This window comes from Vicugna pacos, chromosome 6 (assembly GCF_048564905.1).
Source record: "Vicugna pacos chromosome 6, VicPac4, whole genome shotgun sequence".
NCBI lineage: Eukaryota > Metazoa > Chordata > Mammalia > Artiodactyla > Camelidae > Vicugna > Vicugna pacos.
Window position 1 is genome coordinate 23911965 of NC_132992.1, and position 16890 is coordinate 23928854.

Here is a 16890-nt window from a genome sequence, read left to right on the forward strand (position 1 = left end):
TTATAAAACCATTATCAGATTGCCTCTAGAGATCTGACACAGTATCATTAACTAATGGGTCAAATTGGCCTCAAAGGACAATTACTTCTTACTTTTGGGAAATTGAATATCAGCTCACAGAAAGAGAGCTGATGTTTAAAAATCTGCACTTTAGTGTCCTAATGTTTAGAGAAGAAGCCAGTTTTAAGTATAGCTATGTAAATATTTGCACGTCTCTCCTTTCTTCAACAGAGCCCAAGGGTCTGACATGCTACATACTCACCTCTCACTAAAATAACCCCAAACCACTTTACTTACTATAAAAGAAAAACTAAAGCCGAGCGTATGGAAGGCATTTCCTCTTAAATCATAAAGCAAAACATGTTCCCGTAATAAACTGTACAACACAGGTATGAAAAAAAGAAAATGCCTTGATTTCAAACCTTCCTCCAGAAAAATACAGTCAAAAGTTCGAGTCTTTGATACCTCACTCTGTGATGATACAAACAGGCTGGTATGTGTTGTTATTCACACACATGTGAGAGCATGTGTTTACCCCACACATACCAGGTCCATGCAAACATACAGTGCACCTTATGCACACACTCAGCTGCTTTTTTGAAAGAACTTTTTCTTCCTCCATGTAATAAAAATGGAATCATATTAGAGTCCCTTTGAAACATACTTTTTTTCAGCTCCCAATATAGCATGAACATTTCTACAGATCAAATATAGATATGGATATATCTAAATACATAAGTATTTTGATCTTTTACCTCCTTAATATTCCATAATAAACTAGTCAACCATGTTCCTATTGATGAACATGCAGTTTTCAGTTTCTGACCACCACAATAAATTGGCAACAGATACCCTTTCAATATCCATACACAAGTGTGTTGTTTTTAAAAATAAATTCCTCAAAGTGGGATTGCTAGTTCAAAGGGTATAGTATGTGTATTTATTTTATTAAATACTTTCCAATTACTCTTCTAAAGGTTTAGCAATTTACATTCCTATCAGCAACATATTAAGGTACCTATTTCCCTAAACCCTTGTCATCTCTGGATATTAAATATTTCTGTCACAGAGAAGTTGAAATACCTTTGCTTTCCAGTTTCTTATTAGTTAGGCTGAACATCTTTCAGAAGTTTATCAGCCCTGACCATTTTGTCTTCTGAGAACTGCCAGGTTATAGCCTTTGCTCATCTCTCTACGTGTAAGTGCTTTCTGTACAAAAGGGAAATTAAACTCTTGTTACATGCATATGCAGTACAGATGGGCTTGTTAGCAGCCAACACCATGTCAGTGATCTACTGGTGAGAGTGTTACTGTCAAAGGGAACCCTGAGGGTAAGAAAGCAAACATGAGCAAAATTCAGCACACACAATTAGCAGAGATGCTTGCTGTTATAAGAATTTAATCATTTTAGGCATTAACATTTTAGAAAGTTACTGAAGATCTAGCCAGGAAATGAAGGGAAAAACTCCATTTATGTGTCTGAGTTGGCCAGGTTAGGCTGCTGTGGTCACCTGGTGGAGCTCAACAGTGGCATGGAGGTTTCTGGTTTCTAGGGCCCTAAGCCACTTGCGGTATTGGCAAGGTGGATATACACTGGGTCAAATAATTACCAAATTCTCATAATGCTCTCACCCTCATAACTCTTTTAAGAATATGTTTCCTAAAGGTGATGTTAAGAATATAGGGGGAGAAATGACTAGTGGGGGCAATCTTTTAATACGGGTGCCACCACCAGGGCCAGGCATGGCACCTGCACTGTCAGCAGAGCATTCCCAGCCTCACCCGCAGGTCGAAAGGAAGCATCACGAGCATCCCGCTGTGGTCCATGAACAAGGCAGCTTCGTTGTGCTCGTATATTTGTCTGTTTCGGGGAAGCAGTAGCGGGGTACACAGTTGGACAGCTCCTATACCAAATGAGAAAAAATAACCGATCATCAGGTTCTCATTTGCTACTGGGACTGCTGAAACTAGTTTATTTTCAATTCTTTAAATTTACTAAAGGAAAGCTCACCTAAGGCTAAGTTTGTTAATTTAGTCATACTTCGGACTCCACAAACCAACTGTATTTTAGCAGCAAGGTTGCAATATTCAAATCTGTTTCTCCTCAACAAGCTGAATTATAAAAATAAGTTTCAATTTCACAAGTGGCAACTGTTATAAGTGAATTTAAAAGTAAAATATGGTTGCATTCAAATCCATTAACAATACTTTCTAATGAGGAAACAAAACATCTTTTGAGAAGGCACGTAATTTTTTAAAAAGGACATACCATGTCTTTTGAAGATGCGGATGATGGTTTCACACACATGTTGCTGTATCTTGGCTGTACGGATCGAGAAGCTGCCCTAAAACATGACCAATCAAAATGTCATCAAAGCCTAACCAAACGGATCCCCTAAAATATTTCTCTGTGGCTTGCAGTAGGCATTACATTGCTTGTTCCCAAGATCACAAGAGAGATCTCGACAAGTCAGTCACTCTTTGAACATATTCAGGAGAGAAGAAACCACGAGTCTTCTAATACGTCCTACTTTAGGAAGGCCGCCTAGGTTCAAAGTCCAAGCTCTTAGTCATGCGGACGTATGCCTTTCAGAAAGAGCTAGTCATGTACACAATCCCCCCTGAGGACTTTCAGGGACACTGAGGCACAGATACTAACAGCATCAAACCCACCTCATACCAAGGTGATTCCTACTGAGCCCCTTGAAAGCTACATGGCATTTAAGTATTTAGTAAACAGCTTTCTTTTTCATTTGTTTCTTATTATAAAAGTAGTACTATTCCACTATAGAAAATTTAGAAACAATAGATAAGCAAAACACTAAAAATTGAAAAGTCGGCCATAATCTTGGCAAATATCTAACATTATCTGGCAACAAAAACTGTTTGGCTCCTGAAATCTACACTGATCTTCCACAAACCTTACCACTACTTTCTTTACGACTCTTCTACAGTTCCATTTTAAGCATAGAGAAACATAAAGAATATAACAAATATCTGTTATTCATCACTCAACTTTATCAAATTTTAATATTTTGCTATATTGTTTCAGACTGCTTGTTTTTAAAAAAGAAAATGTTGAAGGCCCTCAAACCTGCCTATGCTTCAGAAACCACCTGGGAACTTTTTAAAAATTTTTTAAAAAATTGAAGTATAGTTGATTTACAATGTTGTGTTACTTTCTGGTGTACAGCATAGTGATTCAGTTATACGTATATATTCTTTTTCATTATTGGTTATGATTACAAACTGTTGAATATAGTTCCCTGTGCTACACAGTAGGACCTTGTTTATCTATTTTGTATATAGTAGCTTGTATCTGCTAATCCCAAACTCCTAATTTATCCCTCCCCCTGGATACTATCCACTTGGGAGCTTTTAAACTGAGATTCTTGAAGCACCTCACACTTAAGATTCCAAGCCCCTAGATCGGATATAGGGCCTGAGCCTCTGCAAGCTCCAAGGGCCTCACAGGTGACTTTGATGTGCAGCCAGCACTGGGAGCTACTGGCTACTTGATCTGGATCTGAGCTGGCTGGATATTTTTGGCATTGGGCAGCTGGGCCAGGGCTCAGTCCCTAAAAACGCTGCTTCTTAATCTCTTTGGTAGGGCATGGGTCAGGAACTCCTTCAATTAAGTGATTAAAAGTGTGGCTCTTTCTGGAATAATGCATATGCACACGTTTTGCATATACAGACCTCAGATTAAGAACTCATGTTGGAGGCATTAAAGGAACCCATGAAAATTAAGGAACTGACTTGGTCCTTTTGTGGACCAGGCTAAGCTCCTTCGAAGCATGGCTTAAGCCCACCTTTAGTATGTCGCTGTCGTAGGTGTAATCGATGGCAGGGGAGACGCGCTGGGAGAAGATCTGGGCCATCATGGTGCGATAGGCCTTGCCATCCACGTTGGCCAGGGTGTGGTGCAGCACCTCGTGTAGCTCCGACTCCTCCATCTGGGGCGGGGGCAGCAGCTCACTCTTGAGCAGTTCTGTGGCTGTGGGCCTCTTTGCTGGATCATGGTTCAACAGCCAGGAGATGACAGATTTCTATAACGAAACCCAGGTACACCGGTGATGGGGTGCAATGGATGATGCTCAGATCCAAAAACAGACACACTTCTTCCACTTAGTTGGTGCATCTTAATTAGTAGTTCCGAAATATCTGAATCTCTCATTTTCCCCCTGTACTGCATTATGGTCACAGAATTGTGCAACAATGTAATATCAGTATTTCTTAAGAAGTAAAGGCCCATTTTATATTTTACTGCCATATATGACTAAAAACAAATCTTCAACTAAGCAATTACATAGAAGCAGAAGTTAGGCCTTCTAAAAACTGTACCTAAAATACTGTATCAAAAAAAAATACAAGAACATGAAACAAGCATTTTTTGGTGCCTAATTTTAGTAGAAATTATAATACGTTAAGTAGTAGCTGCTGGAACCTCTAAAGCAGTGAAAAGCTTCTTGTTTTTATTTTTCCTTCTCCATTTATGTTATCTGTATTGATACCATTCCCTTGAATTTTCTTATGATATGCGTTCCTTATACTTTCACAGCTATTACCTCATTAAGCAGGGAACAATTTAAAGGCAATATATAAACTTTTGATAGGTTCCATACTGATTCCATAATTTTTTTGTTTATAATAAAGATTTATAAGGAGGTACAGGAATACTTGAGATCAGAAACTCTCAATTTTTAGGTGAATCTTTCTAATTGTATATCTTTAAAATACCCTCTCCCCAACAATACCTACCCCTTTCTTAGGCTAAAGTAAAAACACACATAATTATTTTTCACATAAAGAAAGGAACTGACATGATACAGCTTTATGAAAATTTATGTTAAACTGGTAAAAATAATATCCTGTTCAGCAAAATATATCAGACTGCCTAATGTCTGTATGTGGCAACAATTGCGTTATACTTAGTCTAAAGCATTTTCTATGTATGCTGCCTCCTTTCAGATGAAAAGCAACAACTGTGATGTGGGAGGTGGCGGTGGTTGTGGTTTTTGTGCCAGTTTCATACAGTCCAAATGCAAATGCTCAAGCGTGCCTGCTAAGTCCCTCAAATAGGAGGCCAATCACTGTCATGAGAAATGTTCTGTATAGTTGCTCTTGTGTTGCAGTTTAAGTTCCTATGCCACCAGCCCTGCTAACATGTGGACATACTGAATAAGAATGACGCTGTTACAGGGAAAGGCAGTGAAATGAACATTTACTTGTGACATCCAGAAACACAGGGGACAACTCAGTTCGAATGAATAATAATAGCTAACAAAAGAAGTAGAAACATGACCCAATGTATTTTCTAATGGTTATTCCCTAATTCAACGGTGGAGGCCGAATGGGTCCCTCTAGCCATAAATAAATGTCATGTTAAACACCACTGAATTACAGGACATTAGTGCTAATATAAATGAAGGGTACTTAATACCTCGATTTTACAAGTGAGGAAAATTAAAGTCTAGAAAAGTTAAGTGATTTGTCCATCCAGATACATAACCAATAATTTAGAAAGAGCAAATTAATACAATGTTCTAGCTAGGTTTCTGTTCTCAATGTTAATAATTTAAATAAGGGATGTTGTCTTGATTATAATTGTTTAAGAAAAGTCAGTTTAAGGAATAAACTTCCATATGACAAGAGTATTAACCATGGAAGGCTTCATCAAGACAAACAGCCAGCACTAAGAAGAAAGGCATATCAGAAGCAGTGTAATAAATTCACTAATAATTATTATTTTATATTAGCCAGATGCCAATATTTACTATGACATGAGTTATTTACACACACACACACACACACACACACACACACACACACACACATTTATAGTATGGAGGAGAAACTGTTTTGCTTTAAATTATTGTAACATCAGATGGTCTCACCGTCCTCTTTACAATTTGAACTACTTTAACCACAAGACAGAACAAAATTATAGTTTTAAAATGTATTTTCCTTTTCTTAAAGTTCCAAGCTTTATCTAAACAATGAGCTGTAAAAGCATTCTCTTTTTTTTCAACAGCTAAGCCAAGGGTCCAAACAGTACTTCAAAAGCACGATGACTCACAAAAAAGAACCCTGTAGTTTGTTCATTTTCTATGTCAGCTGTTGGCATTTCTATGGTGTATTTCAAGTCTAAATACATTGTTGAGAACTCCATCTTTTGATTTATTTCGCCACGTTGTTCCCATGACACAAGAGAATGAGTGTCAGAAGATTACTAATTGAAGAAGAAAAATAGTAATTAAAACCCAAGAGTGAGAACACAGTCATTAAAGTATCAGAAAATTACCTGCTTTGTATGCTCTCCATCGTTGAAATCTTCTGGAAACTTAGGTGAACTGGGCTAAAAAATTATTATATTCAAATCAGCAAGTGCTTGGCAGACTGTCACAGTGAAAGTATTTTATTCAACAGAAGTAAGAAAATCACATACAGAAATGAAAATTTCCTAACAAGGGAAGACAGAGGTGACACCCTCTTGAAACCCGATGCCCACTGTTCTATGTTCATACATATTATTTTAATACTAACTTTACCCAAACGACAGGCTGGGGGATAGAAAGCACCTCATTTGAGAACAAAGTATTTTAAAACCTAATGGCTTCAGAGAAAGACAAGTAGCTTTATTAAACACACAATTTTTAAAAAGGCAAAAATACCAAACCATCAACACAGAGAAAGAAAAACAACATTAAAACCTCCACTCCTCACCCCTAAATTTCTCACCTTTCTGGTAAATAAGACCTCAATCATAACATTAACTTGACAGTTGAGATTCTTGCAATGAGGGAACAAACGTGAATTTTAGACTACAGAAAGGCACTTAACCGAAGATATGATCCTCGAAGAGCATTCTAAGTCAAGGCAAGGACACAGTAACCACCTTATTTACTCCTGTACATTATGAACACAGCTATCTATGCTGTCCCAGCAGCTAAACCATTAAACACTTTTCAAAATAGCTAGAGGAGTATTCTTAGTTATGCTGTATGTGATTACACCAACAGATGTGCCTGCTTCCATCTCAGGAAGGAGGAGGAAGGCTCTCCATGTCTCTTGCTCACAAAAATGTGAATCTCAATTGCCCTTACTCAAACTTTACTCTCCATTGTCATCCTAATGCCGTTTCAAATGGGCACCCTTGACCTTGCACTCTGTAACATTAGTCTCTTCCAGTTTGAGCAATAACAGAGGCAAGGATCAATCCCAAGAACATATATGGAGAGCTCACTGGGAAAAAAATTCAAGTGGCTGATGTTTTTCCCAGGCCCTGTTTCACTTCTGGTCATGGTGGTATCCTTTCGGTATTACTACACCAGGTCCATTCAGCCAGAACCTTTAATTTCTAGATATAAATATCCATTATCCTCATAACCCATTCCCACTGCTGTAACTGAACTGATATTAGACAAAAATTTTAAATTCCTCCTTTGTTTTAAAATCAAGAGTAAATCTCAAAATATTTTTTAAAAGTAACAATACCCTAGCAATCTCTTCAAGTATGATTTCAAAAATAAAAAAAACTAGGGAAAATTTCTTATCATCGTAAGTGAATAAGCAGAGGTGGATTTCCATTTACTAGAAATATATAAAATTATGGTAGGATCACCTTCTTCTATATTATAAATACCAGAAAAATACCCCACACTGAATTTTAATGTCCACGTTTCAGGTTACTGGAAACTAAGGCACTAAAACATCTGATACATACGTCTCTCAGCTGGTTGAGAACAAAGATCCTTTCTGAGGCTGTGACCATGGGGTGATAGGACATTTCAAAGAAGATAATTCCCAGGCTGAAGAGATCCACTTTCTGAGGAAAACAAAAGAACAGTATTCAGAGCATCTACATATGAAAGCATAATTCACTAGGGAATTACAGGATTACACTGTTAGTTGGAATAAAGTTTGCATAAGTGAAAAATAAGACACTAGAAAAAAATACGCTTTGTTCTAAAAAAAAATTATAGGTATGAAGTATAGATGAGACAGGTATTTTATAGTTAGGTGATAAAATATTTGGCATGACTTCAACATTTTTCTTGAAAATTAACTGTAACTGGTTTAGCTATATGCTATATGCTAGTGAATAACCACTAGCCAAACCCTGAGAATAACCAGTAAAGAGCAAGGACAACTGACGTCTATTAAAAGAACTTGCTTTGCATGTTTACTAATCATCTCAGAAGGGACACAGACCAGAATCTGCAGCTGACAGCAAAGGTCAGCTACCGATTGCAAAGCCATACCAAGGACGGAAACACGGCACAGCAGAGAGGTCAGTGATGAGCCCTGACCAAACAGGGAAGTGCAAGTGGAGAAGAAAAGGGAGGTCAGTGCAGGGCCTCAGGCAGGGAGCTGCCAGGCGGAAGAGGGCATTCCAGGGGCCTTGTGCCCCGGGCAGCCAAGCACAGCCTGGCTGAGGGGAGACTGCGGGGTAAACCGCACACACGCACAGAAGCCACTTTCAAGGAAAACCCCTGAATGAATCTGGACTCAGGGAAAGGAGAGCCTCTCCAATTATGACTAGTGACCTCCGAAGTCTTAAAAACAAGCTCATGGTGTCATTTCCTACATGTGTTGGCTGTAGAAAATGTGGAACATACAGACAAGCACCCATAACCCACTGCTTAAGGATATCTGCTATTGAGATATGCCCGTTTAGTGGCTTGGTTTGTTTTTTTTAATGTATACATACACCTGGTATAAAATTAGAACTACACTATCGCTTGTAACTTTTATTCCCCTAATCTAGGCAGAATATTTTGATACTGGTATGTCATTTTTCTAAAACAGGCCCCTAAAACATGATTTTAATGACATATACATGTCATTCAATTCAATTACATGGAAGTTCCATAATTTATTTAATCAGTTTCCTATTTTTAAACACTTTATTTTTCACTGTTATAATGCTGTGACAAACACTTTCACACCAATTTTTTTGGACATCTCTTTGTTGTTTCCTTTGGATACATTTCAAAAAGTGGAACTCTTGGGCCAAAGGGTAGGGCCCTTTTAAGGATTTCATTACACTCTTGCAAAATGAACTCAGGAAAGTGACACTCAGATAGGTGCCTCCACTCTCTCCCACTGCCCAAGGGTGGGCACATCCATCTCCACACACCCTCGTCCTCAGCGGGTGTTGGAGGTCTGCTTCAGCTCTGTCACTGCCCCGTGCTCCGTGTCAGAACCAAAACCTTGGCTTCAGGTTCCACTGCAGGCCCGAAAATGTGCTTTGATGTGAATTGCCAGCCTCACATATTTTAAAAATTTAGTTCTATGCTCTTGCCCTAAGTGATCTCATCTAGTCTCATGGCTTTAAATCCCATCTGTGTGCTGGTGACACTCTAATTTATACCTCTGACTCTGACCTTTCTTCTGAACTCAAGTCTTGAGTCTCTAACAGCTCACCAGACATCTCTAATGGGATTTCTCATCAGGCACTTCAAACTTCACATGCCCCAAATGGAATTTTCCTATCTTCTCCTCCATCTCCCCCATCTCTCCTCAGGTTTCTTCAGCTCAGTCTACGACCCTTCCAAAGCTGTTCCAGGCAGAAACCTGAGCAATGTCCTGATTTCCTTCCTTTCCCTCACCTGATATCACCTCCATTAGGAAAACCTGTCAATTCCTCTCCAACACGTATCTTATATCTGCACACTTCTCCCTGTCTCTACTGCTACCCTGCTGGTTCCATCTATCAGCTGCTCCGCCAGGACCTCTGCAAAGCCTCCAGCAGCAGCTAGGGTGGACTCTCGCTCGAGATCCTTTGGTGGATGCCTGTGCACAATCCTTACCTGGCTCACTTGGCCCTATATCATCTGACCCCACCTTCCTTCCAGCTTCATGCCTCCCTCCCCACAGCTCACCATGCTGTGGCCACATGGACCCTCTTTTCGCCTAAGTGCGCCATGCTAGCTCTCACCCCGAGCCTTCTCCTCATGTGTGCTGTTTCTTCTGCTTACCCCTTTCTCTCCAAGGCAAGCTCCAGCCTCCAACTTTGCAAGGCTTGTCCCCCTTCCCTCCTTGATCCTGAAGCCATCCTCTTGAGGAGGCTTTCTCTGGTCAGTCTACCTAAAGATGATGTCCCTTACTGTTCTCTGGTCACAGGGCTCCATCTCTTTTCTTCTTAGTTCTTGTCAGTTTGTGATTAAATTTTTTTTTTTACTTGTTTATTGCCCATTTCATCTACCAGTGGATAAGCTCCCCGAGGGCTGCAATGAGATTTTATCAGTCGACTGCCTTGTTCCCTACATTCCTGGGGCCTAGTCCAGGACCAGTTAGTTCAAATCTCCTTTAAGTGGATGGAGGGACTGTAAGCTCCTCGGCAGCAACGATCCCAGCTTCATTCACTGTCCTTGGGCACCAAGCGTCCTATGTGGAGTAGTCAATATACACGTAGATATGTAGCGAGTGAATAAATGTTCCTGACTATTTCAGCTGATAACTAAACCCCAAATGCTGTGATCTTGATATTCTCACTATTATCTCTCTCTTGAGATCTTTCCTTTTCCCCCAAAAGCTTCCCCTTTACCTGGTTGTATGCAGATTTGGTGCTTCCTTGGACCTCTGGGCTTACATATAAAGCAGTGCCAACCATCCCAGTCAAATGACCTGCATGGAAGAAGGCAGAGGAAAGGCTTTCCAATAATAGGACTTAGAGATAAGGCAAATTTGTATCAAAAAAAAAAAAAAAGGTTTCTTAAGAGTGAGGCACGATCTGTTCACTGTTCACACTATTCACGGGAAGCAGCAGCATGCATTTCACCATGCTATGAACCCTAAATCGTGGATGGCCACACATTCTGTTCCACACAGGATCGCTCTGCTGCTGTAACAGGGAAGTGCTAGGCAAGAAGACCCCAGATGGCCAAGGTCATGAGGTAACCTCTCATCACCACCTGGGGTCATAGTATAACCGTCCACCCACAGGAGCAAATTATTCTAATTGAAGCTCTGACTTCTTAAGAGTTCTGAAGAACAGTTAATAAAGTGGAAAGGGAAAAGAAAAATTAAAGCAATTTCATAATTTTGCTAATTTAATGAATAATTATAATTTGCTTTAGGATAAAATCTTTACAAGTGAAAAACAGGTTTCAGATTGAGAAGTTTTATACTGTACCATATATTTAAAATTTTCTTAAGAGGTTAGGTCTTATGTTAAGTGTTCTTATCACAAAATTAGTAATAATAATAAATAAGAGGGAGGAAGACACTTCCAGAAGTGACAGGTACGTTTATGGCATAGATCGTGGTGATGCTTCCTGAGGTGCATATGTACCTCTAAACTCCTCATGCTGTATACGTTACAGCTTCTTGTATGTTAGAAAAAAAATTTAAAAGAGAAAAGAATGTATTTTGTGGACTGCTTTTTAACATACCAATTAAATATACTGTCTTCTGGATTTACCTGAAGGGTCTGATTTAATCAAGTGGTCTGATGTATCGTCTTGCTTGCCATCAGCCTGAAAATACAGGTAAGCCAAATATCAAATTAAAATGTTACATTATTCCACAGGAATGGATTATCATTTCTAAATGAAGCCTGACTGAAAAATATTACACAGAAACCAGAATAATTGTAATAGTGCTTTTTTGAGTTTAACATTTTTTTCATTTCATTAGCCCACTAGTGCAGGGCTCACTGGAAACCCAAGATCAAGGGGTAGGGTCAATTCACTGTTGAATTCCATGGAAGAAACCCCCAAAAACTTACAGAAACTAATCTATTTTCATACTGCAAAGGCCAAAACAGAATCTATTGACTAGGAGGAGTGAGGGTACAACAGCAACAAACTCACTTTCTGGCTTTCCCACTGTTACTACTTTATCTGAGTCAATTTTTACTCTTCTTCCCGAGAGGCTGGTCACAAAATCTATTCCACTGTCACTGCTAACACCTCTTAGGTAGCCTCACTTCCTCCGCTACACCTGTGACAGTGCCGTCTCACATATTACCTTAAATTACTGTTTTTCTGACACCACTCCACAGATTTGCATTACAAGCACCTGCCATCAATAACAACAGCTCGAACATTCTTAGAGCCAGGCGCTGTTCTAGGGCTTCACCTGTACTCTTATTTCATCCTGGTGAAAACCCTGAAGTTGGTACTTACATTAGGCACATCTTATTTATTTATTTTTTATTTTTTATTTATTTTATTGAAGTACAGTCAGTTTACAGTGCTGTGTCAATTTCTGGTGTACATTATCATGTTTTAGTCATCCATACATATATTTATTTTCATATTCTTTTTACTACTACAGGATACTGAATATAGTTCCTGTGCTGTACAGAAGAAACTTGTTTATCTAGGCAGTTTTTATAGATAAATACACTGAGAGGTTAACTAACTTGCCCAAGGATTTTAGCCCAGGTCAGTGGGCTTCTGGGGCCTGTGCTCTCACCTGTATCCCTATACAGACACCAAGTTAAATTTGTTAGTTTGGGGATCCCAAGATTTCCATCACCTGGCCCTTCCTTGCTCTCTTAAAATTCCCCACTGTTCTGCTCAGGACCACATTCTACTGTCCCCCTTCCATTTCCCCCCTCTATGCTTCTCCTAACCTGATCTTCTAATTTAGCCCTTATTCTTTTTTTTCACCATTAATCCAAATCCTAATTTCTTTCTCTGACTACCCTTAGAATTAACTGCATTTACCCCAGATTATGGTGCCCAATCTCTGGCTTATGACATTAAGTAAAACTCTTCCCCTGACTCTCAAGGTCTGCCACCGCCAAGAATCCCCAGCCTTCAAGCATCTTCTCTCACTGATCCCCAACACCTCATGGTGTCAACCAACCAGACAACATGCTGATGATCAACAATCATGTCTGCTTACCCCAGGGCCTTTGCTTATGCTATTCTCTCTGGCATCCCCTAGTCTGGTGTTATGATGCCATGCCCTCAATCTCACCCTACTGGACTCACATCCATCCTTTAAGGCCCATCTGAAATGCTTTTTTCTTTATACAACCTTTCTTAACCCTCATAACCATATGTAAATCTCTCCTGTTTTTTACATCACTATTTCTCTCACTTCACATTATTTTAGCTTTTCATATTAAACAACTATTCCACAGTGTTGTGAAGAACATTAACATTTTCTGACTTATGTTGCCTCAAATTCATTCTCCTGATGTTTTATGGTTTTAGCCTTCTTTTCTTAAGCTAACTAAAAGCCCCTCAAGTATAAAGCATCTAGCCCAGTGCCTGCCTTGGTACACCAAAATACCAAATTGTTTCATAAAGCGTGATATACCTTTGACCTAAATGTCATCCACAAACTAATAATTTTATATCCCTCAAGTGGAACGCACTCACGGTATTCACAACTTTAAAGCCTGTAAGATCATTTGCAGCTGCCCCTTCAGACTTGGATATTTTCCTGGGGATTACACAGCAGAGTTCAGTGAACTCACAGTCATGAGAGTGTTAGGGATAATTAAGGCACACAAGTCCACTTTCAGGATGCTCGAATTTAAAAAATACTCACAGCAAAGGCTAGATGGTCTGTCGCCAAACCAAAATCACCTATTTTCACATGGTCATCAGAATCCAAAAAAATGTTGACAGGCTTCAAATCCCGGTGAATCATTCCCTGATGGAAGAGAGTAAAGAAATCAACAACTGCTTCCCAAGCAGAGTTTCTGTCATACCTGTTTCCTAATGTAAAAGGCCAACCTCGTGAAGAAGATCAGATGAGGTCTTCTCCAGCAGACCATGCTAGTCCAGGCTGGCCTCTGCAATGTCTCCTGACTATCCAGCCACTGACCTCACCACCATCTCCCAGTCTACCTGCTGGTGGTTCTGATCAGGTCCAATCCTAATCTTGGCATCCAAGAGCCCCCTCTACCAGGTTCACAATGGTCATTCTCTCTGCCTTATCACAAAACCCCTGCTCTGGTCAGGGAGACACACAGCATTTTCATTCCTTCCTCTGTTCCTTTTTTTTTATGCTGTTTGCCCTGCCCAGGCTTTTCTCCACTAATTTGAACTGCACCAACATTCACAAGTGCAACTTATCCCTGAAGAATTCCAGAGTAATTCTAATAACTCAACTTTGCATTCCCAGCACACCTGGTAAGTGCTCACTAGTTTCTTGATATGTGAACACTGCTTTCTCTCCTTCTTAATGGCATCCTCACACTGCTTATTGTTTCAGATACTGCAATATAGAAAATCACTAAATGTAATAAGAACACTTTATGGTGTGATGTTACTATGATGGCAAATTTTGGCTCCTGGGGAGAAAAAGGGAAGTCCATCTCAAGTATGGGGTTTGTCAGACACTTGTGCCTTTCTGTATTTCTAGGTGTGGCAGGCACAGTGTTAGACACGCAGCAAACGGTAAGCAGTACTTAGCAGATTAGATGGCAAGGAAGAGAGCCCACAGAGCACGGTGCTAGTACTCCAGGATGACACACAGTAATAGAATTCTAGTGGCCTTCATTAGAGCTCATTTTTATGTCCAACATTGTAAATTCTGCTTCCACCAAATAATTTGTAAACTAGACATTTATAAATTATAGTCCTAAGCTTTTTAGTGTAAATATGGTACAGTATAAACATTTTAAGGTTAAATAAAATTGAGGCAAAGGAAAAAACATATTTATACTGTCTAATGCATTAGACAATCCCATTTTTCAAATGTAAGCAGTGTTTCACCCTGAAGTTAGGTCCATGGGCACTTACACTGTAATTTCGAGCTTTTATACACATGGCAAGCTCCATTACTCAGTCTCACCTCTACCCTTGTTATATGACTTTCTGTTTTTTCCATGTTCTTAGCAGGGTCAGCACTAAGTCAGTTAGAATCAAATAACCTGGCATGTATTCATCTTACTCTCACTTTATCTAAACCACTCCTCAAGGACATCCTCACATTCCGTACATGTTCAGTTATTTCCACCTAACCCAGAGGTTGGCACACTTTCTCTGTAAAGGGCCAGACAGTAAACCTTTTAGGCTTTATGGGCCACACAGTCTCTGTCACAACTACTCAGCTCCGCCAGGGAAGCACAGAAGCAGCCATGGGCAACACATAAATGTGCACGGCCCCGTTCCAGCACAACCGTATGCACGGACACAAGTTTGAATTTAACAGAATTTTTAGGTATCATAAAATACTATCCTTCTGATTTTGTACAATCATTCAAAAATGTAAAAGCCACTCTTAGCTCACAGGCTGTACAAAAGCAGAGAGGTGGATCTGACCCGTGGGCCATCGTTTGCTGACCCATCTTACCCTTCAGTGTTTTCTTTGAACTTTGATGCTATATATAACTATTTTCTTGTCTTTTGATATGCTGTTCTATTTCCTACAAAAATAGACTATTTCAACATACCCATTATTTCCCCCCTATTTGTTTTTCTCAAATCTCATATTTGATTTTTTTGTCTTAAGTTTTACATAAACTTAAGTTTTCAGGCATAAAATGCTGTACAGATTACTTTCTCATGGATATAAGCCAAGCCATCTAGAATCTCTCGGAAAAGCCTCCAGAGCCTGATGGTGTCTTGATACAGCCCCTGGTCAATGGTGTCACGTAGAGTGCTCTTTTCACAATACTCCATCTAAGGACAAGAACAAACCAGACAGGACTGGATTACACAGACTTTCAGTTAAGGAGAACAATTGCAATTAATGTAACCTTCTATTTTAAAACATGTACCATGGCTTTTAAATACTTATGGGAAAGGCTTGATTTTTTTTAATTAAAAAAAGAAATCAACATTATTAAAAAATTGGGAGGAAGGGTATAGCTAGGGGAGGGTATAGCTCAGTGGTAGAGTGCATGTCTAGTATGTACGAGGTCATGGGTTCAATTTCCAGTACCTCTGTTTAAGTAAATAAATAAATAGACAAACAAACCTAAAATTACCTCTCCCCATTAAAAAAAAATTAAGGGAATATGCATAATCTTAGCACCCCAACAAAACTTTTTATTTTTCATATTATTGATCATTTAAAAAATAAGATCTTAAAATCCTTGTCACACATAATATGAAAAAACTGAGAATTAAGTAAAATTTTATTTACTGTTTTACAAAATTGTTTCCAAACCCAAATTTCCAAGAATGGCTAATTAATAATCCAATGATGTCATTAGCCTTTCTCATTTGTACATTAAATTAATGTCAATGACCTTCACATGTACAGCAAAACACTGTAAACATCAAAACATTTAAGAAAGGGCTCTCTCCCACCCCTTCTTAAGTGTATTAATATATCAGAAAATAAACAGCATCATTAAAATCTTAAATCAACATGAAACATTTGATTTATGAAACTAGCCTATATGTTTCAAACCAGTGCCAGAGTTGAGATGTCTTGTGAAGAAGCATTATTTTAAAAGAGAGCAAGAATACATCATCTTACATGAGAGGAATATCCTCTCATGCTCAGAATAACTATCTACAAATTCTGACTCATCCTCCAGGTCTTGAGAGAGCCTGACCCCCACACTACGATCCTTCCACATCTCACAAACCTCCCCTAAGTGCTCCTGTCTCACTAGAATTGTTTAGGGACTAATGACACTTAGTAGATACTCAACAGTTAGTGGTTTGGGGGATAAATGCTTTATCATGTGTGTGAGGGGTTTGTATTAGAGAAAACCTAAAACCAGCTCCAACCCCAGGCAGGCAACCAACCTGATTAGCCTCTTTTGAAACACTGCACTTGTCTGATGGTTCTTTCTTGGGCGTAGCACTGTATCTCACATTTAAAGATCTGCCTCCTTTCAGATATGATTGAAAGTGCTAGTACCATCCCATGGCCCTGTTCACTTGGGCCAGAGGTAAGTTTTCTCTTTGGCTTGTGGCTGTCCCTCTGCTAGCAGAGCTCACCACTGACCAGAATGTGCCC

At 39.3% G+C, this 16890-nt stretch overlaps 1 protein-coding gene across 4 annotated transcripts in view; it reads right to left on the reverse strand.

Annotated features, from left to right (window-relative positions):
* Positions 1–16890, reverse strand: part of EIF2AK4 (eukaryotic translation initiation factor 2 alpha kinase 4) — an 80029-nt gene that overhangs the window by 25471 nt on the left and 37668 nt on the right. For all 4 annotated transcript variants that reach the window (XR_012073376.1, XM_072962689.1, XM_072962691.1 and 1 more), the window contains exons 15-23: positions 15474–15596; positions 13516–13620; positions 11429–11483; positions 10553–10632; positions 7727–7828; positions 6305–6358; positions 3813–4049; positions 2270–2345; positions 1783–1904 (exon numbers count right to left, since the gene is read on the reverse strand). Coding sequence is in view for 3 of the 4 variants with exons in the window: in XM_072962689.1 (XP_072818790.1) it covers positions 1783–1904; positions 2270–2345; positions 3813–4049; positions 6305–6358; positions 7727–7828; positions 10553–10632; positions 11429–11483; positions 13516–13620; positions 15474–15596 (954 nt within the window). In the remaining variant the exon portion in view is untranslated. The remainder of the gene's footprint in view (positions 1–1782; positions 1905–2269; positions 2346–3812; positions 4050–6304; positions 6359–7726; positions 7829–10552; positions 10633–11428; positions 11484–13515; positions 13621–15473; positions 15597–16890) is intronic.